The sequence below is a fragment of the Sapajus apella genome, unplaced genomic scaffold (genome assembly GCF_009761245.1).
Source record: "Sapajus apella isolate SASKATOON/1434 unplaced genomic scaffold, GSC_monkey_1.0 scaffold8, whole genome shotgun sequence".
NCBI lineage: Eukaryota > Metazoa > Chordata > Mammalia > Primates > Cebidae > Sapajus > Sapajus apella.
The window spans coordinates 893,955-917,502 of NW_022436948.1; the positions used below are offsets into that span (position 1 = coordinate 893,955).

Sequence of the window (23,548 nt, forward strand, 5' to 3'; positions counted from 1 at the left end):
GACACACGCAGCTGGGGAAAGAGGCCAGCGGCAGTGAGTGGCTTGGCCCACGGTTGCGTGGCAGGTGGTGGGCAGTGGTGCGTTTGGACCCTCTGGCCCAGGCTGCCCAGTCAGCCCTGCTGCGCATGGGAAGGGCCTGGGGCACAGGGCCAGGCCTCTTCACTTTAGACCCCAGAAGCTTCCAGCCAACCAGAGCTGGTCCCAGCCGGGCCTGGCCTCACAAGGCTGCAGGTGGGGGTCACACATGTCTCCATGGAGAGCCAGGGAGGAGGGGATGCAGCTCCCAGGCTCCCTGCTGCACTAGGAAGGGTGTGCAAGGGGCTGGCAGGTCCCCTGGGATGCATAAAGTAGTGTTTTTAGGAGACTCATTCATCATCACAGGTAAGATGACAGATTACTCTATTATGACAGGAAAAGAAGCTAAAATTAGATTAGCAAATCATGTTTTTCAATGTCTTAATATTTGAATAATATGACAAATGGCACCTGCTAAAATTTAAATATGTCCTTTTAAAAGATATAAGCTGAAGCAACTAAAACCATTAAGAATCTTCCCAAAAGAGGCGAGACACGGTGGCTCACGTCTGTAAACCCAGCACATTGGGAGGCCAAGGCAGGCGGATTACCTGAGGTCAGGAGTTCCCGACCAGCCTGACCAGTATGGAGAAACCCCACCTCTACTACTAAAAGTACAAATCTAGCTGAGTGTGGTGGCACATGTCTGTAATTTCAGCTACTTGGGAAGCTGAGGCAGGAGAACCACTTGAATCTGGGAGTGGAAGTTTTGGTGAGCCGAGATTGTGCCATTGCACTCCAGCCTGGGCAACAAGAGCGAAACTCCCTCTCAAAAAAAAAAAAAAAAAAGAATCTTCCCAAAAGAAAAAAAAACACAGTAAGAAAAAATAGAAGGCAATAAATGTTGAGTAAAACTTTAAAGGAATAAAAATGAGTGACACAAGCTAAATAAATGATAAAAGTAGTTAAAGTAGACCAACACTATAACTAAAAAAAAGTTCAGTAAAAAATAAGGATAACTTAGATAAGAAACACACAAACTAATGTCTAAGTGTGACTAAGAGCTACAACAAATCAGATCAAAAGGCTAAGCACAATGTGAGTCAGTGGTTGGGCCTGGCTCTGCAAGTTTGAAGGCACCTGTGCTAAACCCCAGTGCAGCCACGGTGCCATGATGGGCACTGCCTGCGGGGAGTGTGTGCACAGCTCAGCGATCAGGGCTGCAGGGATCCACACAGGGGCTGGGTGTGGTGGCATGCAAGGTTGGTGGTGAGGGGATGGGCCCCACTGCCCTCCTGCCCACTGAGGTCTCCACACCCATCTCCTCCCAGCTGTGGAGCTGCACTGGCCACTGAGGAGGTGCACGTGTGTGTAGATGCGAAGATAGCACCCACAGGCTGAGGAGTGCAGCCCACATGCATGTTGACGGTGTGATTGAGGAGGGTGGGGACGGGCATGGGGACAGGCGTGGGGACCAGCCTGAGGATGGCGAGAGATGCAGGAGCGCAGTCAACCCAAGCGTCACATGCACAATCGAGCCCCAGGGAGCGGCCACCTGCCTGGATCATCTGCTGTCCTCGGGTCACAGTAGGGACCCAGGGGTAAGAGGAGGAAGGAAGAGGAAGGGGAGCTGAAGATGACCCCAGGGTGCCCAAGGAGTCTGGGTGGGGGCCAGGGTGGGGCAGCCTGGTGGGAGGAGCAGAGGCCACAACCTTCATACCTTTGTGAGGTGATGAATGCAGACGCTGCCCACCCCCCAGCCAGATGCTCCTGGATTAGACCTGATCCTCCGGCAGCAGCATCCCAATGCTGTGCATGGCTTCAATCCGCTGATGGCCTGCTAATCCCAAAACCTGCCAGCGGCCTGCCTCATCTAATTTATTTTTAATGGGTTTGGTTTGTTTTCATGGTATCTCAGTGTCTGTGTTGAACAAAGTTACAGATAGTTGGGTGAAAGACAAGCTCTGTATTTCTACTTGCCAGAATGCACACTTTATTCATAAACACACCCCTAAATATCCCACAGGTAAAATCCATAAAATAAATCTCAGGCTGGGGCGTCTGAATTCTTGAATTTGTTCTTACTGAACGCTAGTGGGAAGAAATGAGCACATGAGCTTTGCTGTGGTAGGATCTGAGAGAGAAGTGTCCACCGAGCTGCCCCGAGCCGACCCCACGGCCCTGCGGGGGTCCTGTCAGTTCCACAGGGCAGGAAGCCCTGGCCTGTGTGGTGACATCCGCCATGGCTCCCTCCGTCATCTCGGCCCCCGTCCTAACGCCTGCCTCCCGGGTTCGTCCCAGAGCCCTGCCCTGCAGTCTCTGGTGACCTGGTGACGGGGGCTGTGCACCGGGGATGGGGACAGTGCTTCTGGAAGTGTGGCCAGGAGGCGGGTCCAGGGATGGGCTGAGGGAGGGAGCTGGGCAGGCATGGGGACCCTGAGACCAGTGTGGATTCCTCAATGCCAGTGCCAGATACCCTAAGGCTCAGTGGCAATTTAAACTGTAGAAAGTCAGACACACATTTGTAGGTCACCCAGACCTGTGGCTTTTAAAAGATTTGACTCTAACAGCATCAGAATCCTTTATTTAAAATAAAATTTAAAAAAAGAACAAATAAAAAGGCAACACAAACACCTGCCGAGTTGCTCAGGCTGAGATTTGGGAGGCAGAGCAGGGTGTGGGTTGCTTCCTTGCAGCCAGGCAGGCAAGACACTGGGGCTCTGAAAACCACGCAGACACAGACCCAGCAACCCTGGGCGCCGCACTGGGAGGAGTCCCTGTCCCGGGCTCTCTCCTCCGCGGCACCGACTTTGTTCTGTGTAAACACCACATCCCAGGTGTTCTGTGACTTGATCTCAAAACCCAGGCATAAGCAACAGGCAGTGAAGCACAAGAGTCTGAAGTGAAGGCTTAATCTCCACTCAGCATTTACCATGTGGCCACTAATTCCAGAGGGGACCACTGTGCCCTCAAGTGAGGTGCCAGCCCCTCTGCCTGCCAGGCTCCTGCGCCCTCTTCAGCCCCATCTGGCTTGCACCTTTTTGTGTCCAGCTTCGTTGTCTCAAAGTAACATTTCTGAGACTTATCCACACTGTGTGTGCGGCAGGGCTGGGTTCTAGCTATTGCTCTTCCTCACCACAGAGCAGAATTCCATGTCACGAGCCTGGTCCCTGCTGGCCCCTTCTGCTGTGGATGGCACTGGCCACTTCCAGTGAGGGGCAGAGGAAGTCAGATGCTGTGTCCAGGAGGGTGAGTCTTCTGTGGCTGCAGCTGGACTTGCTGTCCTGTGTCTATGAAAGGTGGGCGTCTGTCTCCACGATGGGTGCAGCACCCAGAGCTCACGCGGCTTAACCCTTCTCTCTGATAAACAGTCGTGTCGCAAACACCTAAAGACGTGTCTGTGCACAACGCAAGGGTTGGGTGGCAGATTCCTAGGAGAGCTGGCTGCGGAAGGATAGTTGCATTTATAATGCCCCAGTTGCCAGTTTCACAGCCCACACCTTCCGAGTGCAGTGAGCACAGGCAGCCAGTGTGCCAAGGACTTGCCCAGGCCCACGCTGCCCACATCCCCACCCAGGTCCTGTGTGCCAGTGTCTACCATCGTCAGGTTTTCGGATCATCCATGTACTGTGTTTCTTAGCAGCTGTACATTTATTTCTAGGTGGCTGCTGCTTTCACACTGATTCCTGGGGGCTCCATCGCTGTCCTGTGAGTGAGGTTGCCACTCCCGAAGGCTGGCCCTGCCTCAGACCTGGCACAGCGGCTGCTGCGTGTGAGCATTTTGTTCTGTCTGCCACTTTCCCTTCCATGTCTGCTCTGCTTAGGATAGCCTCCCCCAAGAGACCAAGTTCAACAGCAACACAGGTATCTATGGCTGCCGTGGCCCTGCGTTTGGTGTGTGGCAGAGTGCTAAACAGTGTTTTCAAATAGATACTGAAATGACCCCGAGTCTTTCACTGAATAGTCTGCCCATGCCCGTTAATTTAAATACCACTGGTATTTAGGCAAAGCAAAACCAAACCAGCCTCCTCCCAGGGCGTTCCCGCCAGCCTCCAGTCCTGCCTGTGTTAATTACTCCTGCCCCATCATGTTCTCGTTATGGGATTCCTGTTCCCATCTCTCCTGTGTCCTTCTGTTTCTGATGACTGTACCTGACCGCCACCCCACGTATGTGCATCTCCATGTGAGGGTGCACAAGCAGAGCGGGCTGGGGTGGGGAGGGTGACTACAAGGAGCGGAGGGGAGCAATCTGGAGCCTCTGGCAGGGGAGAGGGTGTGAACAGCTGGCTTCTGAACAGGCTCCATGCTCGTGTGCATCAGTGGCCAGCCTGCACTGCCCTCAGTCTCTCTGGTATTGCCCCCAAGCCACCTCCGCCCCCCCTAGACCCCTCCCCAGCCAGGTCCTCTCCTCCCCTAAGGCTGTCTGTTGCTGGTTCCTGCCCCAGAGACACAGATCCTTCATTTCTCCTGAGCCACTGGAGGCCCCATGGCCTCTGCCACAACTCCCCTCCCACCCAGCCTCTGTCCTGGGTTCCTGCTAACCTTGACCATGAATGAGCAGTACCACATTTTCTCCACAGCCCCTTCTCTTCTGACTTCCCATGAGTTTCTCTTTTGCTCAGCACTGGGGTAGAGGGGCAGGCCCTGTGTCATTTCTGTGCAGTAAGAACCCTGGCCTGTGCATCTGGCCAAGCGCACACGATTCCTGTTGCTAGGCCATAGGCCTGTCTGGTTCGTATCTGAGCTGATGGCTCACTGGACAGCACGGGTTGCTCCCCTGGCCCTGGGTGCCAGGCGTGGACACTTAGCTGGGCCCCGCCTTGGTGCTCCTGATGTAGCTGGTCTGGTGATGAAGAAAGCTGAGAATTTGCAGGTCCAGAAGGTTCTCAGGTGATGACAACAGGGGTCCAGGGGTCACATATATAGAGCCACTGACGTCCTATTTTATCGAAACACGGTGGTCCATCTTGGAGAAGGAAGAGCACTGCTGTTCTGCTGGCTGGAGCATGGTAGGACAGGCCAAGCCTGCTGGCTCTGCCCTCGGATGGTCCTGTCCATGCGGGGGTCCTGGAGACCCTGTCACGGCATCTGGCCTGTGGCCAAGTCCCTTCAGTTACCTCAGCTGGGGTGAAAATGTCTCTTTAGGAGGCTCTGGATATGGGGGGGGGGCATATGCTCCGAGCCTACCTGAGGCTTCTGCAGGACAGTCGCCTGCCTTGCCAGGGTCCCAGCTGTGCACTGGACCCAGCTTTCTGAGCAGATCCCACAGCTCCTGGTGACAACACACACCCCACACATGCAGCAGGCATGTGGTGTCTGTGGGGCCTTGCAGAAGACCACCCTCAAGCCCAGCTCCACCGAGTGGCCCTTTCTGTTCCCAATGAGTCAAGACCCAGAGCAACGAGGCCAGTGTGAGGGACAGCGTCAGCCCCTGGCCAGTGCCGGAGGACACCGCTGCATGAGACACTCCATGGTGGATGGGACGGGGCACGGAGGTTCTTCTGAGAAGTACCAAGGGGACATCACCTTGTCGCTTCTGCATCACTACATTTCATTATTTCTGCGGAAACAGCGATATCTTCCACTGATAAAAGCGAGGGAAAATCAACATCTGGAGCCCTGGCCGGCAGTGCGAGCTTTGTTCCTGGAGACAGCAGCACGCATCCTCCCCTAAAGGCAGCTGGGGTGGGTTATGATTTTGTAATTTTATTAACATGAGCCTACATGGTCATTACCGCAGCATCTCCCTCTCTTGCGGCCACATTAGATGACTAATTGCTCACATTAAACCAAGTTTTGGGACATATATTAGGTGGAGCAGAAAAATGTAGACAATATTTAAAGCTGTATCAAAATAAGTAGGACCTTCCCCAAGTGTAAAGAAGCATTTATAATCATAAATATGAAAAACATTGAATTCTTCTACCCTATCTTAATGAAATGATAGAAAAATTCCCTTTCCTTAAGATTGGCAGTGGATAAGAAGCAGTCCTTTAGAAATGCTACATGAGATAGATTCATTTGAAGGCTGTCGTTGGGAGGAACCAGGTATTACCATAAATATGGAATGTTTTCAAAAGGCATTACTTTCAAGGAGAGAAAAGCTTCTTTTTGTTATCAAGGGCTCAACTGCTATTCCATACAACTACAATGTAGAATAATTTAAAATCCAAGTGTTTATATTTATTTTTACAAGCCTGGTCATAGACCCACTTGCCTGAAAAACCAGTTAAAACACAAATTTAAAATATTTATCTCTGAAAGGAAAAAACCATTTCCCTGATAGGACACACCAAAATCAAATTCTATTATGACTCTGGCTCTGGCAAGCTATTTCTGGGAAGATTTTCCCAGCAAATGCAAACAGGAGCAGGAAGTGTGTCTAAAACGGCAGTGATGGTCGGCACACCACACAGACACGGCAAACTCTCGGTACTGTGCTCACAACTGCCAAAGTACATGCACCGTAGCATCCTGAGTAAGGGACACTTTAGTTCATCTGCAGAATAGGCAAAAATAAGAAACTTTGTTGTGATTTATGAACTGCAAAACTCACAATCGTTTTCTGAACATTTTAAAGTATTATGCCTTCCACGATGGCTTCATCACATAGGAATCCTGCTCCATGGCCTTCCATAGGTTAAGAGAATCGCGTTCTTCCCCAGTGTAAACAACATGCTGCAGAGTGCATGCTCTCCATCCATCGGCAGCACCCCTGATCCCACCTCACTCAGATCCTGGACCTCACAGTGCCCCACACTAGTGGCGGGAACGCGCTCACCTGTTCACTTCCAAGGCCGGCGATCACCAACAGAGGCAGGGGTGGAAAGCACTCATCAGACTGAAAAGTCTGGCCCCATGAGGGTGACCAGTGTTTGCACAGGTGAGAATCACACTCTCACACCACATCCAGTATCTTTGACTGACAAACTTCCGTAAAACCGCACGTTTATGTTTCCACAAATAATAACACTCAACCAGTAACGAACATTATTAAGACTTGCTATGGATCCTTGGAAGGAACCCTGTTAGTTCAACAGCAGGCCTGATGGGAGCCTCATCACCTGAGTGGGCTGTAAGCGTTAAGTTTCTGCTTTTTCATCATAGCGCATCGTGCACGGCTATGCGTTATGATGCGGTTCCTCTTGGCATTTTCCCGACAATCTACCAAGCGCAAACTCTGCCCACCACGCCATCTGGGGCTGCCCTTGCAGCCAGTCTCAGCCAATGTCCTGCCTATGGACCGCTCACCCAGGGGCCTCAATCCCTTACCTCAGAACAGAGCAGCTCCAAGAGGCTGGGAACGATCAGGCTTGATGTGGGTATCGGGCAGATGGCCACTCTCCCAGTTTAGAGAAGATGAGATGCTAACGGAGGAAAATGAGAGTGGTGCTTCGCTCTCCACCGAGGGAGGCTGCCCACCCCATTGGCCTCAGGCAGGAGCCACGTGACATGGGCCAGGCACATGTGACCCACTTTTTGCCCAGCTCCCCTCATGCCCTTGGAGGGTGCACCCAGCACTCATGCGCTGTCAGTTCAACAGCCCCTTCCCCCAACAGGGGCGACTCAACAGCCGGGTGAGCCTGAAGGACACATGGCCGCAGCAGCTAAGCCCCTGGAACAGGAAGGGGTGGGTGGGGGCAGAAACCCCAGGGCCCAGCATTAAGCCCAGCGCAGCTCCTAAGACATGGGCTTTCACTGCTACTGCTGCTGCCTGCCTGCTGTGGGCAGCGTGGGCACAAAGCAGGCCCCTACTCAGACAGCGGTGCTGCTCTGGGCTTGGCTGGCGATGCTTTTGCTGGTGCTCATGAACCGCAGGATGAGGCTGTTCCTCACCAGGAGGAGGTACCTGAAATAGCATCAACTGGAAATTCCCTCCTTTCCTCGTTTTCTTCTTTGTTGTGACTGAGGTGTTCTAGGTCTGTGCCCCAAGCAAGCCCCATGCAAAGCTGAGGAGTGGACGTGCCGCAGCCTCAAACATGGTCCTGACGTCAGCTGTGCCTGGGCAGGTAGGGTAGAAAGGCCTGGCCCAGGACCCACAGCTTGGGCACTTGGGGCCGAGAAGGGGTTCAGGATGCACACTGCTCCACCCATCAAACCGCGTACTTCTGCCATGGAGCAGGAGAAAGTCGCCCTCTCTTCTGCCGTGGGCTTCTTACCTTGATCCCACCATGCCGCACAAAACTCAGAGGCGGTAATGAGAAAAGCACATATGACGGGCAGAGGTGAAATGTGAAGACAAAGAGAGGCCGCTGGCTGTGAAGAGGGCCCGGTTTCATCAGGGACAGGCTGAGCTGGCTCCTGCTGGGGCCCAGGCAATGAGCTTGCAGCTTTCTGATGCCAGCCAAGGCACAGAGACAGAGAATGTGGAGTCCTGCAGGTCTTACTCATCAACAAAGTCAGCCTGATTGCTTATTAAAGAAAGAAACTAAAATAACACGAGTATCGGAGGTTCATTACAGAAAAAAATAGAATATGTGCACATGCAAAAGAAAAACCAGTCACTGATCATTATCCAGAAAGATCACTGTTGATATGTGCATCTTGAGATGTACCTAATTCAAACTTCGGACTAGTAGGTGTGTGTTATTATATCGTTTTAGCAACAATAGTAACCGACCATGTTTGCCTTGTTTTTCTCACTTACTATTATATATGAAACATTTTTCTATGTTAATATATTTAAGTCTACATAAAAGGGAACAGGTTCCCCATGGTATTCCATTCTGTGTATTTTTATGCATCAGAACACAACTAATCTGCAATGACTGACAATTCCAGGTATTTTGAATTGTTACATTAAATAATAATTTAGTGATTGTTGCTATGATTTAAATGTACATGTCCCCTCACCATTGCTATGTTGAAACTTAACACCCAGTGTGATGGTATCAGGTGATTCAGCCACGGGACTCTGCTCTCAGAAATAGATCAGGGCCTCATAAAAAGTCTCGAGAAAACTAGCAAGGTTCTTTTTGCCCTTCTATCCCATCTACCATGGGGACACAGCGTTCAAGGTGCTGTCTCAGAAACAGAGAGGCTGACCCTTCCCAGGCATGAAACCTGCTGGGGCCTGGATCTTGGATTGCCAGCCTCCGTAATTGTGAGCCATACATTGATTCCATTTATAAATTGCCCAGTGTTGGGTATCTTGTTCTAGCAGCTGGAACGGACTAAAACCATGACCTGTGGGTAGACCCCGTTCTGTTTCTCTCTTATTTCCTTGGAGTCTATACTTATAATTTCAGGGCTAAAGGAGGCATACACTGAAGTTTCAGCACAGCGCGAGAAGCAGGCCCAGCTGGCGCCATCCAGTCCCTTCCTCTCCGGGCAGGCTCTGTCCTCAGCGCCTGTCTGCAAGCACTGAGCTTATGAACACTGAGGGGTCGGGGAAGAAGAGGAGGAGGATATAGTGGCCCACATTAAGACAACTCTTGCTGTGTGTCTGGCACTGAGGAAGGGAATTAAATAATAGCAACAATAGTAAAAACAAAACCTTATAATTTGTAGTTGCTATATAATAAATTTTGCTGTTTTGTGCTGTTTAATATAAAACCCAACCCCCAGGTCTGCTTAAAATTAACTAACTCCCTGTTAAACCTACCTTCTCTATTCTCCCCACATTCTCAGCAAGTTCCCAGGCATCTCAAGACTCCTGTTTTTCTTGCTGATCAGCTGCAAGGTCACAGGGCAAGATAACACCCAAAGAATGTACAATGCCTTTCTCAAAATGCTGTTTTTCAAATGTAATGTACATCACAAGACATGTTGCAAATTAATTAACTGTTCTTTGTTCTGGCTTCTGTAAACCTGTTAGCTGCTATATCATCCTGGATGTGTAAAAAGTTCCCCATTTTCTTTCTCCTTGGCTCAGCCTTGGGATGCTAATCTGCTGGGACAGTGGCCACCTTCATAAAATCCTCCTGTTTCACCATTGGTCTCTCTGGTCTTCTGAATATTCTGCAACAGCACTCCTGACTAATTTAATCTCAAGCAGCTCTGGGTGTGGGCTGTTACAGCTGCTGTTACGGACGGGGAGAACAATGGCAGAATCACTCAGGGTGTGCTCTGGCCCCAAAACTTGGGTGGCAGGGCCAGCACCCAGGCCAGCAAGGGCCCAGGCTGTTGCCCTGAGTGGCCGGGGGAGGAAAGGATGCTGAGTGCTGGGTCTGGCGTGGGCGGGCCTGTGGCAGCTGCAAACAGCTTGCTGGAAGGCAAGCAGAACAGGCAGGCAGGGCCTGGCTGCCAGCGGGGAGGAAGGTGGGTGGCTGCAAGCAGACACAAGGCCCGTGCAGCTGCTGTGGGCGAGTGGCCTTCCCACCTGCCGTGCGCAGCAGGGAGAAGGAAGCAGACCGGGCAGCAGCTGAGGGGTCCTGGCAGAGGTGCGAAGGCACAGAGGTGACTGCACACCAAGCCCCAGCACTGGTAAAGGGAGGAGCTGAGGGTGTGGCGCGAAGGAGTAGCCCAGAGGCAGGAGGGGAACTGGAGGCAAGGGGCCTCCACAGGGCTCAGGATGGGCAGGAGGAGCCGACACCGGCTGGATGCCACTGAGAGTCCAGTGAGGGTCAGGGTGAGTCCAGTGAGGGTGAGGGGAGGTGCAGGGTGGCTGCGCTCGGAGGGGCCCTGCCAGCAGCCTTGGGGTGGAGGCCGAACACAGTTACCTGCGCCTAGGGTGAGCGCTGCACCTCCACAGGGTCGCTGCCAGGGGCTACCACTTGCCATGGCTGTTTCCTCTACCCATCCTGCTCTCAGGGACTGCTCAGGGGAGGGGTCGCTGCCAGCCAGAGGGGCACAGCTGCACGTGTGTGAACCGCCTGTGTAAGGAAGGGCTGCCTGTCTCCCCACTGTCTCCATCACACCTGTTTCACTCTGTGCCCTCACATGGCATCACATGACCTTTGGTGTTGGCTGTGGGAGGCTGTTTCAGGCTGGCTTCGGTGTCCCTCTGCCTTATTAAGGTGTCAGGTTTTCTGCCTTGGGGCTGCCATGTGCTCAGGCTTATCTGTGCTTCCCCACCCAGAATTTGCCATTTCTCCACAGAACTCTGGTTCCTTCTGTTTTTGAGCCATTTGGGTAGAAAGGGGATAAAAGGCCATGTGAGTTATTGCCCAACTGCATGCTCAACATAGATAACAAGGTGGTGTGGAAATGTCTAGGGAGTCAGTTGCACAGTCCTAACTGCTCTCAGCCAGGTCACTCCTGCAACAGGCAACTTTCGACGTCATAAAATTAGGGACCTAATGGTGTTGCTGTGAAAATGCCAAATTGAGTACATGTATGTGAATACAGCTGCTTCATTCCTTTCTCTAAAACCGCCAGGACACAGAAGGGCACCCACATACCCTGGGAGTTGGAGTTGGAGTCACGGGAAGGAGAAGCTGCCCAGGGCCCAGCACGGCCGTCGGCTGGAGGGGCGCCCGGGCTTGGCTCTGGTCTTCCTGAAGCTGCACGCTAGAGCCTTGGGTCACCCACCAGCAGCCCAGGAGGGCAGACCCCATCCATGATGGCGAGAACCTTCCGATCCAGATGCCAAGGACACCCCAGTGCTTGACTTCTGGGTGCCTTTGTTAGGAGATGGGGGCACAGGGCATCCCTGGGCTGGCTGGTCCCTGAGGCCCCTTCCTGTGCACAGCTGCTGTGGTTTGCGAAGTGGCCCTCTGTGCTCCCCAGGAGCAGCCTCCCTTCCCATGTGCAGGTGGTAAAGGAAGGGGCCGCCGGCCCTGCTTCCTCAGCTGAAAAGTCTCTGTGACCCAGGAGTGGAGACCAGGCCTGGCAGGCGAAGTGCCCTCACCTGGAGTCCAGGTCAGTGCTGCTCACGGTGCATGATCCCTGAAGGCCCACTCGGTGCTGGAACAGGCCCTGGAGAGGGAGGTGCCCAGCCAAGTGTGGAGTCTGCCCCAGGGCAGTTTCTCCAACAGGGGAGATGTTGAGTGTTAGGACTGGCCTTCCCTGGGCAGAGGCAGGAGCCAGGGTGAGGCTGGCAGCCAGTGGGAGGCCAGCTGTCCAGGGTCCCAAGGGTCACCATGGAGTTTCCTGGGCAACCTGAAAGTTTTCCTCCCCAGGGGCTCTGAATCAGTAAATAGGGGAGAGTGTGGAATGCATTCATCCCCACTTCTGGCACAGGCCCATGCAGGGGGACCCCCTATGATGCAGTTCCCTCTCAGAGAACCACCTCTGCTGGCCTCTCCCAGCCCAGCTGCTACTGGTCAGGCGCCTGCTGATACTGCAGCGCAGTGCCAGGCATTCACAGAGCTCATGTCCCAAGGACAGCAACACCAACAAAGGAGCAGACAAGCAACAGGACTTGGTGGCAGCGGACAGGGCTGGCATCTATATTCATCTGTTCTCATGCTGCTAATAAAGACATACCCCATACCCGAGACTGTGTAATTTACAGAGGAAAGAGACTTTATGAATTCACAGTTCCACATGGCTGGGGAGGCCTCACAATCATGGTGAAGATGCAGGAAGAGCAAAGGAACGTCTTACATGGCGGCAGGCAAGGAGAGCATGTGCAGGGGAACTCTGGTTTAGAAAACCATTAGATATCGTGAGAGTTACTATCATGAGAACAGCCCCTGTGATTCAATTACCTCCCACTTGGTCCCTCCCATGACCTGTAGGAATTGTGGGAGCTATAATTCAAGATGAGATTTGGGTGGGGACACAGCCAAACCATATCAGCATCCATCAGGAAGACCTCACTGAAGGAGGACTTGAGAACTGTGGAAGGAAAATAAAATCTCAGGACCCCAAACCCACTATGACGAAGAGTTCAGCTTGGGAACAAAGTCACGCAAAGGCGGCCTTCCTTTTGGTCCTAAGCAGACGGCTGCAGACAGAAGGCCATGAGTCTCCCCAGGGGTCTCCCTCACCAGCTGCCCACAATGAAATACCCTCTGGGCCCCAAAGTCTGTGCCCTAAGGCAGTGTCCTGCTGAATCTCACCCTGCCAGTGTAAATAAACAGCTTATCTTCACAGGTACAGGACTAAGACAAGACCAAAAGCCATCCCTCCTCCGCCCAGCCCAAGACACACTTATGTCTTCCTCTGCTTAAAAGTCCTCAAAACTCTCTTTGGAGAAAGCCCAGACCACAGGTCCTACAATAACTTCTGTATCTTTTTCCCTGGTGAGTCCTCAATCTTAGCAAAACAAACCTCTGCATGGATTTAAATCTTCCATGGTCCCATTTTGGTTGGCAGATCAGAGACTGCAGGAAGGTGAGAGAGTTCCATGAGTCTCCTTGGGGAACGGCTCGCAAGGCAGGACTGCAGGGTGAGGCTGAGTATTGGCAGTCAGTGGGAAGGGTGTGGGAATGGGAGAGGCCTGGCTTGGCTGTGGGGGAAGCCCAACCCCTGCCCTCAATCCCCTCCCTCTGAGAGCCTTTCCTACATGATACCTCTGTCAACACTGGAGAGCAAGGCCCCAGGGGGCAGCCCTGCTTCCCCCATCCACATCCAGGGCTCATGGGTCCAAGAGTGGCAGAGAAGCCAGCACCAGGGCTTGAGGCTTTCTGGTTACTGGTAGGTGCTGGCTCCTGTCAATAAGAAGAGCCTTCTGAAGGCTTTGGAGAGTGTCTGCAGGGTGGTGTTCTTCTGAAGGCTTTGGAGAGTGTCTGGTCTGCAGGGTGGTGTCCTTCTGAAGGCTTTGGAGAAATTTTTCCTTGTCTTTTCCAGGCCACTTTCCTTACCGTTTTTTAATCTTTATTTATAATTGACACATAATAGTTGTACATATCTATAGGATAGAGTATGATGCTTCAATACATGTATACATTATATAAGGATCAAACCTGGGTAATTAGCATATCCATCACTGTAAACATTTATCATTTTGTGATAACATTCAAAATCCTGTCTTCCAGTTATCTGGAAAGACACATTATTATTAGCTATAGTCACCCTATTGTTAATAGAACACCAACATTTACTCCTCCTGTCTGACTGTAACTTCGCATACCTGTTGACCAGCCTCTCTTCATCCCAGCGTCAGGGCTGAGGAGCTTTTATTTTATTCTCTATTTTCTGAAACAACCTGTACAAGTTAGAAATCAAGTGCTCCTTAAAATTAGGTATAATTCACCCATAAAAATGTGAGAACTTTGTTTGATTGTCATTTAAATTTCTTTAGTTTCTATTGGCCTATCCAGGTTCTCCATTTCTTCTCAAGCCTATTTTGGTGCTTTGGATTTTCCCAGGAAGTTATCACTGTCACCTAAGCTTTCAAACATGTTAGCTTGTGGTTTCCCACAGTACTCTAACTTTTCTTCTTGGTTGTATCTATGGCTATTTCTTATCTATCTATCCATCCATCTATATTTATTTTTATTTATTTATTCACTCATTCATTCTTTCCTATATCCTGTTCCACTGACTGTCGCCAGTATCACCCCTCCATTTCTTTATCCAGAGATCTAACTACAGACTCTAAAACACTAAACAGCTTTTAGCTCTGCTAGTTTTCTGTTTTTCTGTGCTCTCTATTTCACTGATTCCTGCCATTTCCTGTATTCTTTCCTGCCTTATGGATCCTTGGGCTTTCTTCCTTGCTCTTTTTTCAGCTTCTGGAGTTAATTTTTCATGCTTCTTAACACGTGTGTTTATAGCTACAAATGTCCTTCTAAGCACTGCTTTAGCTGTGTCAGGCTAATTTAGACATATACTGCTTCATAATCACTCAGCCCTAAAGTTCTTGAATTTCTTTTATGATTTTATTTCAAACAAGAAGTTTTTATAGCATATTATTTATATAAGCTATTCCTTTATGGTTAATTTCCAGTTTAATTGAATTATGCTCTCCACATGTTGTGTTATAGATGGACTTCCCCTGTATGCATACATCCCTATGTTACAGACAGACTCACCTGTACACATCCTAGTTTCGTATGTTCTCTGTATGCTTACAAAGTAACATGTAGAGTTCAAAATATACCTAACAGCTCAAATTTAATTATTATATTGCTTAAGATATTAATACTACTGCTTATTTTTTGTTGACCTACTTCTTTGAGAGATGTGTTAAAATCACCAAACAACTGCTGATTCATCCAACTTTCCTTGCAATTGTGTCAATACAAGTTCATAGTAACAGCTCAAGCCACAGGATATCGCCAGGCCACCAAAACAGCACCGCCACTCTTGATGCTCTCATCACCTACTGTTTCCAGACACCTCAAGATGCTCTTCAGCCCCCAGCACAGCCTTCGTGTCCTTCATTCCTGAAACCTGTGCTTCCCTGGCGTCTCAGGGCTGGCTCCAGGGCAGAGCCAGAAAGCACTGCGAAAACCACCTGGCCTGGAACTAGACCCCAAGGTGTTCAACCACAACCAGCTCACTGCTACCAAAACCAGGGACTCTTGATTTCCCACAGTCATATACAGAATAGGCCTCAGAGCGCACTGTGGACCAAAGCAGGGTGAAATACAGTACTGTGTCACTTCTAACATCCTTCATTTGTCAAGGGTAAGTTGACTTTGTTATATACATTCTTGGTAAACAAACAAACATGCAAACAAAAGACAGTAACTCACCTTCCCCCATAAGCAGGCTATAAGGTTTAGAGCAGATCCATAGACAGCAACAGTTCAGATATATTGAACTCAGAGCATCATAACCAGAGCGGGTGATTTACAGAAGGGTTGACTTCTGTCGTGGAGCCCACTTACCTAAAACACAAAAACACAGGGCTGTGTGAGCATTGCCAGCACAGGGCCTGTCCGTCAGCATTGGGCTTCAGTGGAACTGCCTCTTGCCTTCAACAGAGCAGTAAACGCGTCTTTAGCATGTATGAGTATGGAGATGAAGTGCCTGCAAGCGCTCACCCTAGGGCTATTCCCCCCATGCCCCAGATGAGGCGACTCAACACAAAGGCAGGCTTCCACTCCCAAGTGAGACGTCTATATGAAATGTTTTGATAAAATTGTACTTAGTATATTTGCTTACATGTATGCTGATTTTTTTATTTTTATTTTTTTCTTTTCATGTTTTTATATGTACACTATTTTAAAACAATATTTATTATGTATTAATTTAAACACATTGCTGTTTTTCTAATTTCACTGATAGTGAATGGATTTCATCTAATTTCTTCAATTTCAGCATGCTCTTAGAGGAGAGACTTGGAAAAAGAAGGCACATCTGGGGCTGGATGTGGTGGCTCATGCCTGTAATCCCAGCACTTTGGGAAGCTGAGGTTAGAGGATCACTTAAGGTCAGTAGTTCAAGACCAGCCTGGCTAACATGGTGAAACACCATCTCTACTAAAAATACAAAAATTAGCCAGGTGTGGTGGTGGGTGACTAAAAATACAAAAATTAGCCAGGTGTGGTGGTGGGTGATCAATCAGCTACTTGGGAGATTGATGCAGGAGAATTACTTGAACCCAGGAGGCGGAAGTTGCAGTGAGCTGAGATCACATCACTGCACTCCAACCTGGGTGACAGAGTGAGTGAGACTCTGTCTTTAAAAAAAAAAAAAAAAAAAAAAGAATATTTGGAACCTTGGGAGAAAAAGGGAAGGACGGAAAGAGTGGAAATTCAGTTTCCTATGGAAATAAAAGCATAGCAAGGCATAAGAAGACACATATTTAATCCATCTCCCAATGCACCATTTGGTATTTTTTCTTTAAAAAAAAAAACTACGTTTTTTGCTGACCCACAAAAAGGATGCTATTGGACAAAGAAACCTGGTAACCCACCGCATGTCACTCAGCACGTCCATTCCCAGCTAGAAACACCTGTTACTGCAAGTCCAGGGAAATCCAAGTGCTTTTAAAATAAAAATAGAAAACAAAGGCATGCAAAATCCCTTTGGGTAAATGACTTTCTTCAAGTAGCAGCCCCTCCTGAAGTCCATCACAGTTCTGGGAGAAGGAAACAGGATGTGGGCACTAAAACTTCTTCAGCTGATGGAACTGAGAACTCCCACACAGCACTGCAGCACAGAGTAAAATGAGTAAAAGCTGTGCAGATGTGAGAAACACCAGAAGTGAAACACCAAAAATACCAAGAATACAAATGCACAGTTAAAACAAGAAACTGTGAAATGATAATTAATTTAACCTATGAGAAAAATTAATGAGAACAACACAATTGGCCTAGAAATGAGACTAAGTTACAAGGTATCAAAAGAGAATTCAGCAGAAAGCAAGGCAGGAGAATAGGGCCTGGGGGCAGGGAACATGTGGCCAAGCCAGGCTGACTTCCTATAATTCAGTCAAGTGAAAGCTCCTCAGCAACCACAGGGACGTGAATGGCTCTGCAGCTTCACTCATCCTCTCCTCTGATGCCGTTTACACTCTGTAACGACACGTGCATTCTCTCAGTTTACACCGACCACGTGCTCCAAATAACATCCTCTCCATTTGCAATAGGGCACATTCTGAGTAAATGACTCTGTGACTTCACTTCATCCTCTTCATTTTCATCGAATATTTGCCAGGTACCCAATGGGAAACTTCTGGAGTACTGAAACCCCAGAAGATTCTGTGAGTGCGGCTGTCCCACACTTGCGTGTACTTCCGTTCTCAGTAAATGCCTGCTTTTGCTTTCCTTGCTTTGTTTGTGCATTTTGTCCAATCCTTTGTTCGAGATGCCAAGAACCTGGACACCCTCTACCGGTAACAACTGCATAAGGGACACTGCAGGAGGACGGAATGCGTCCAAGAGAACATGAGGCTGACAAGAGGTTACAGACGTGCAGAGAAGCTGCCAGATGCAGAGCCCAGGCCACAGGGATCCAAGAAACACAGACTGGAGCTCCCAAGAAAGAAAAGCAAAACTACAAAACAGAACTAATACTTAAAATCCTAGAAATGTTCTTTGGAAGAAAATAATCTACAAGTTGAAAGGCTCATCGTGTACTTGAACAAACTGACCCAGAATGGTTGCCCTGAAGGCAGAGCCCAGTAAATGATGAAAATGGAAGAGAAAATTCTTTGGGACTCCAGGCAAAAAGGCCAGTTCATTCACAAAGGAAAGAAAATCAGATGGGGATCGGACTTCCTGACTACCATGTACAAGATAAGTGAACAGTGGAGCAATATTTTCATAAATTCAAGTAAAAATAAAGTGTGACCAAAGGACTTTATGTCAGCCAAACTGTGTTTCAAAACTAAAGCTAAATAGAAATAGTTTTAAATATCCAAGAACTCAATGAACATTTTGTTTCCAGGCCCTTCATGAGAAACCTACTACAAAAGAATCTCCCTCAAGTCAAGAGATCACTGGGAAATTTGACATAAACAAAAATAACAAATCTGTTGATCAAAGACTAAAACAAAGAGTGAAGACAAGGATGGAGGTGGGGATGAGGATGGAGGTGGGGATGAGGATGGAGGTGAGGATGGAGGTTGGGATGGAGGTGGGGATGGAGGTAAGGAAAGAGGTGGGGATTGAGGGGAGATGGAGATGGGGATGGGGATGCAGGTGGGGGTGGAGGTAAGGATAGAGGCAGGGATTGAGGCGAGATGGAGGTGGGGATGGGGATGGAGATGGGAATGGGGATGGAAGTGGGGGTGGTGGTGAGGATGGAAGTGGGGATTGAGGGGAGATGGAGGTGGGGATGCRGATGGAGGTGGGGATGAGGATGGAGGTGGGGATGGAGGTAAGGATAGAGGTGGGGATTGAGGGGAGATGGAGGTGGGGATGGGGATGGAGGTGAGGATGGAGGTAAGGATAGAGATGGGGATTGAGGGGAGATGGAGGTGGGGATGGGGATGGAGGTGAGGATGTAGGTGGGGATGTAGATGGGGATGGAGTTGAGGATGGAGGTGGGGATGGAGGTAGGGATGAGGATGGAAGTGGGGATGGAGATGAGGATGGAGGTAAGAACGAGGATGGAGGTGAGGTAAGAAACAGCTTCTTACTGGGAGCATGCTGTTCTGCAAAAGTAAAAATACAGTAAATAAATCAGAGGTAAATTAATCAAAAAAAAAAAAACAATGAAGAATAAGCTCACAGACTGAAGCATGAGAAATAGGTAGGGGAAAAGAATCCCACTGGACAAGCCAAATAACAAGTTAAGAGGAAGAAACAGGGGACTAGGCTGCGCATGGTGGCTCACGCCTGTAATCCCAGCACTTTGGGAGGCCAAAGTGGGTGGATCACGAGGTCAAGAGATCAAGACTATCCTGGCCAACATGGTGAAACCCCATCTCTACTAAAAATACAAAAATAGCTGGATGTGGTGGTGCACGCCTGTAATCCCAGCTCTTCGGGAGGCTGAGGCAGGAGAATCACTTAAACCAGGAGGCGGAGGTTGCACTGCGCTGAGGTTTCACCACTGCACTCCAGCCTAGTGACAAAGCGAGACTTCATCTCAAACAAACAAACAAACAAAAAGAAACAGAGGACTAAGGTGCTACGAGGAGTGTTATTATAACAGCAGCTAACAGGACAAAACATAGACCTTCCTGAATGCCGAAAACAATAGAAAAAGATAAGCGAAGACACAAATTACATTTAAAAAACAGATGCACAATAAATAAAACACAACACACACATTAAATACAGGAACAAGTTATGTGGCAGTTGAGACTGGACATAGCGGTCCGAGCAACACGTGAGTAAATGTAAATGGTTTTGGCCCTATGCAATCTTCCACTCGGCTCACAAAGCCAGCTCTGCTTTACACAAGAGACACGACAACTGCCAAGTGATTTGAAAAGGCTAAATGTCAAGAAATGAGCCGAAGCATGTCAGGCAAATGTCCCAGGCTGAAGAGCATGCGTTGAAATCTGCCTGTCAGACAAGGCCCAGCCTCACCTCAAAGCAGGAAGCAAGACCAAGAAGGGCACTTCCTGATGCTGGAGGACCCAGTGCATAATGAGGTCACATGAGTTAAGAACCTACTAGAACCCCCAAACACAGAAGCTGTCTTTCTAATGCAGAAACTATAGGTGTTGGGGAAAGAAACAGAAACACAAGAATAGCAATCATTAACACTGACTGTCAGCCACAGCAAGGTAAGAGGTCAGAAGTAACTAAACATGAAAGAGTGCTAGTAACAGGACAAGGTCTTAGGGACATTACATCAAACTTTGTACTCTAATAATAGAGATTATACTTTCTTCTTAAACATACTTGAAACTTTCATTAAAAAAAATCTAGCTTGTATTAGGGCACAAATAAAACTTCAGTAAGTTACATGAAATACAAGTGGCACAGATAGCAGACAGCAGTCTCTGCTAACAATGCAAGACCAGAAAATAATGAACTTCAGCCAAAGGATATTTCACTGGAAAATTTACATCATTGTAGAAACACTGAACGGGAACTGGTTCATAACATGTAACTATCCATATAGATATCCCCCTACTAAGTCCCTAAATTGGTAAGGAACACCATGAGACCAGACTGGAGAGAGTGGCGTGACAGACTGACACACTCCTGCAGTGACCCGCTTCTTCCAACCTCATGCACATGCCCGGGGGGAGCCTGAGAGCAGGTCCCTGACAGAGGCGGATATGAATGAGGCAGAATCTCCACACGGAAATGCTCTGCAGCTCCCTTTTCAGTGAGGAACACAGCTGTTTAGGAAGGCAAAGAGATGGAGGAGATAAAGGAGAGTGTGATCCCCTTCCTCACCTCTGGCATGCCCTGGCTGTGAGACCCCGTGAGTAACAGCAGAGCAAGGGCTTTCACATCTTGCTGAACACACTGAACTGGCCGCCACAACAGATCAGCTTCAAAGGCAAGGACCCCAAGGGTGTCGCATTCCCTCCTGGGCACGGTCCAGATAAAAGCAGCGAGCTCAGCTGCAAACTGCACACATGCATACACATGGCAAAGGTACACACTCACGTTCACACAGGTGCTTAAGTAGCTCACACACACACACACACACGGCAAACACACACGTGCACATGGGCACATAAGCAGCTCACACACACACATACACATGGCAAAGGCACACACACACGTGTGCCTTTAGCAGCTCACACACACACACGGCAAAGGCACATGCTCACACACATGTGCACATGGGTGCTTAAGCAGCTCACACACATGCATACACACGGCAAAGGCGCACACACGTGTGTGCACATGGGTGCTTAAGCAGCAGGAACTTGCAGTAAAGTTTACAGCTTTTAAAAGGACTAAAACACAGAAAATTAGTGAGTCACAAATCCAATTTAAGAAGTTAGACAAGGAACAGAAAGTATCAAAGTATCCACAGAAAGTAGAAAGAAGGTAATAATAAAGTTCAGAAGTTAAGCCGTAGGGCCCAGCCCTACAGGGTCCTGTGAGCCCCTCCCTGCTGGTGTGGAAATGAGAAGCTGTGAAAATAAAGACACAAGACACAGAGATGGAGAAAAGAGAGTTTGGGCCCAGGGGTCCACTGCTACAAAATTGTGGAGACCAGCAGTGGTCCCCGAGGGCCTGGACATTCTGACTTTTTCTGAGTACAAAGCAGGGAGCAGTGTAGAAAGGCTTAGGCAATGGTGGTCAGTGACGGGTCAGGTAAGTCACATGTCTTGGAGATGGGGCTTAGGATTTTCAAGAAGCTGAGGCAAGGAGAAAACCTAAGGCATCAGCACTTTTTTCATACTTGTCAAGAAATAGCAAGGTCACTAAGATTTATGTTACTAATTCTTATCTTTTGAGAAAGAGAGGAACCACGCGCTGAAGCAGAATGTGAAAGTAGACGTGGAACGTGACTGCTGAAGCACAGCACCACATAGAGACAGTTAAGTCCCCAGATGTCTGCAGGCCTCCCTGACAGCCGCCAGGCCTACCACAAGAGCTGGGAAGAGCAGAGTTTTCTCCCAACTCCCCTGAGGAAGGAGACATCTCGGCCATCTTGGACGTCTCCTTCCGTAGCTGGCTGAACAGTGGGCACTTTCACAGCGCTGGCGCTCCTGCACAGCCAAGGCACCCTCCAGCAGCCCTTACGTGGGCATGACAGAGGGCTTAGAGCATCTTGCCTTAGGGTCACCTCTTTTTCCAATGCCCCTTCAGTCTCATACTTCTTGACCTGACTTATTAGTAAGATTAAAGATTATATGATTGTATATATGTATATATTTATGATTACATGTGAATAGCTACGTGATTATTTATGATTATATATAGGAATGATTATGCAACCGTATCTCTAATTCTTTTCTAATTCCATGTTTATGTCAGAGCAGACTGAGGCCTCAGACCCTTGCCTCGTCTCCTACGGGGTTTCCCCCAGACCTTAAGCAAAGAAAAAAAGGCAACTGAGAAGATCAGTATATTTAAAATTTGGTTCTTAAAGTCTAAACAATATGCAACCCTCTGATGAGATTAACCAAGAAAAACAACTGTGAAGGCACAGAGGATGGTAGTCATGTAAAGGAAGCCATTGCCTTCTGGTTCTGGGCAGGATGGAATAGGAACCTCTCTCCTGACTTCCTGCTGTGTAAAAACAACTCTGGACACTACATGTGGAACAAACAGAAAAGAACCCTGAAAGCTGCAGGGAAGAAGGCGGACTGGCTAGAGCCCTTGGGATTTGAAGAATGACACAGCAGCGAGGTCACTATTCTTTGGGTTTCTTGTTTATTCATTTTGTTTGCGTTTCCTCCTGTCTATTTCAGACAGGTCACTGGAAAAGCTTGCAACTTAAAAATGCCAAAGGATACACACCAAAAAAACCCTTAAAAATGCCAAAAAAGGAAGAAAGAAAAAAAAGAAAGAAAGAAAGAGAAAAAGAAAAAGGAAGGAAGGAGTCTCAAGAAAAGTTCTCTCTAGGGAAAAGAATGGGAAAGGGGAACCTATTAAGTTGGAAAGCATTTGACAATACCACCCTCATCCATGCAGAGATGACAGCACCCATGCAGAGCCTGGTCCCATCGGCGGGGCTGAGAGGGGAGCCTGGACTTCCACTTCCACCCAGCAGTACCAAGCACCTTTCTCCCCACCAGTGGTATCCGCAGGTTCCAGGGAGGAGCCTGGACCTCCACCCTGGCTTGCTGGTAACAAGACCTCCCTTTCCCATGGTGTCAGCAGAGGCCAAAATAGATTCATGTAAGATTCAGAATCTCATAACATAATAACCCATACTTCCAGGATACAAACAAACATTATTTGTCATGCCAAACAGTAGGTATAACTCAACATGAAGGAGAAAAGAAAATTAACAGAGGCTCCCATCTGTAATCCCCGCACTTTGGAAGCCTGAGGCGGGAGGATCATCTGAGCCTAGGAGTTCAAGACCAGCCTAGGCAGAGACCTCGGCTCTACAAAAAATTCAAAAGTTAGCCAGGCATGGTGGCACATGCCAGCTACTCAGGAAGCTGAGGTGGGAAGATCACTTGAGCCCAGGAGGTCAAGGCTGCAGTGAGCCAATAATAAAATGGCCCACCTATTTAGGGCACTTACTATGAACAGAGCTTGCAGGACTGGAAGTTGCTCTGGGTGAGTCCCTGAGTGAGTGGTGAGTAAATATGAAGGCCTGGGACAGGGTTACTGCCATAGACTTTATAAATACTATACATTTAGGCTACATTCAATTTATAAAAATATTTTTCTTTCTCCAATAAATTAAATTTACTGTAACATTTTTA

General features: G+C 48.8%; 1 protein-coding gene across 20 annotated transcripts in view; it reads right to left on the reverse strand.

Moving 5' to 3' along the window:
- PCBP3 (poly(rC) binding protein 3) overlaps nt 1-23,548 on the reverse strand; it is a 264,296-nt gene that overhangs the window by 60,592 nt on the left and 180,156 nt on the right. For 17 of the 20 annotated variants that reach the window (XR_004268554.1, XR_004268553.1, XR_004268552.1 and 14 more), the window contains one exon: nt 15,546-15,680. Coding sequence is in view for 15 of the 20 variants with exons in the window: in XM_032276689.1 (XP_032132580.1) it covers nt 15,546-15,555 (10 nt within the window). In the remaining 5 variants the exon portion in view is untranslated. Of the gene's footprint in view, nt 1-7,287; nt 9,023-15,545; nt 15,681-20,600; nt 20,778-23,548 lie in introns of those variants that run through there. The other 3 variants (XM_032276691.1, XM_032276699.1, XM_032276704.1) reach the window with 3 other exon arrangements.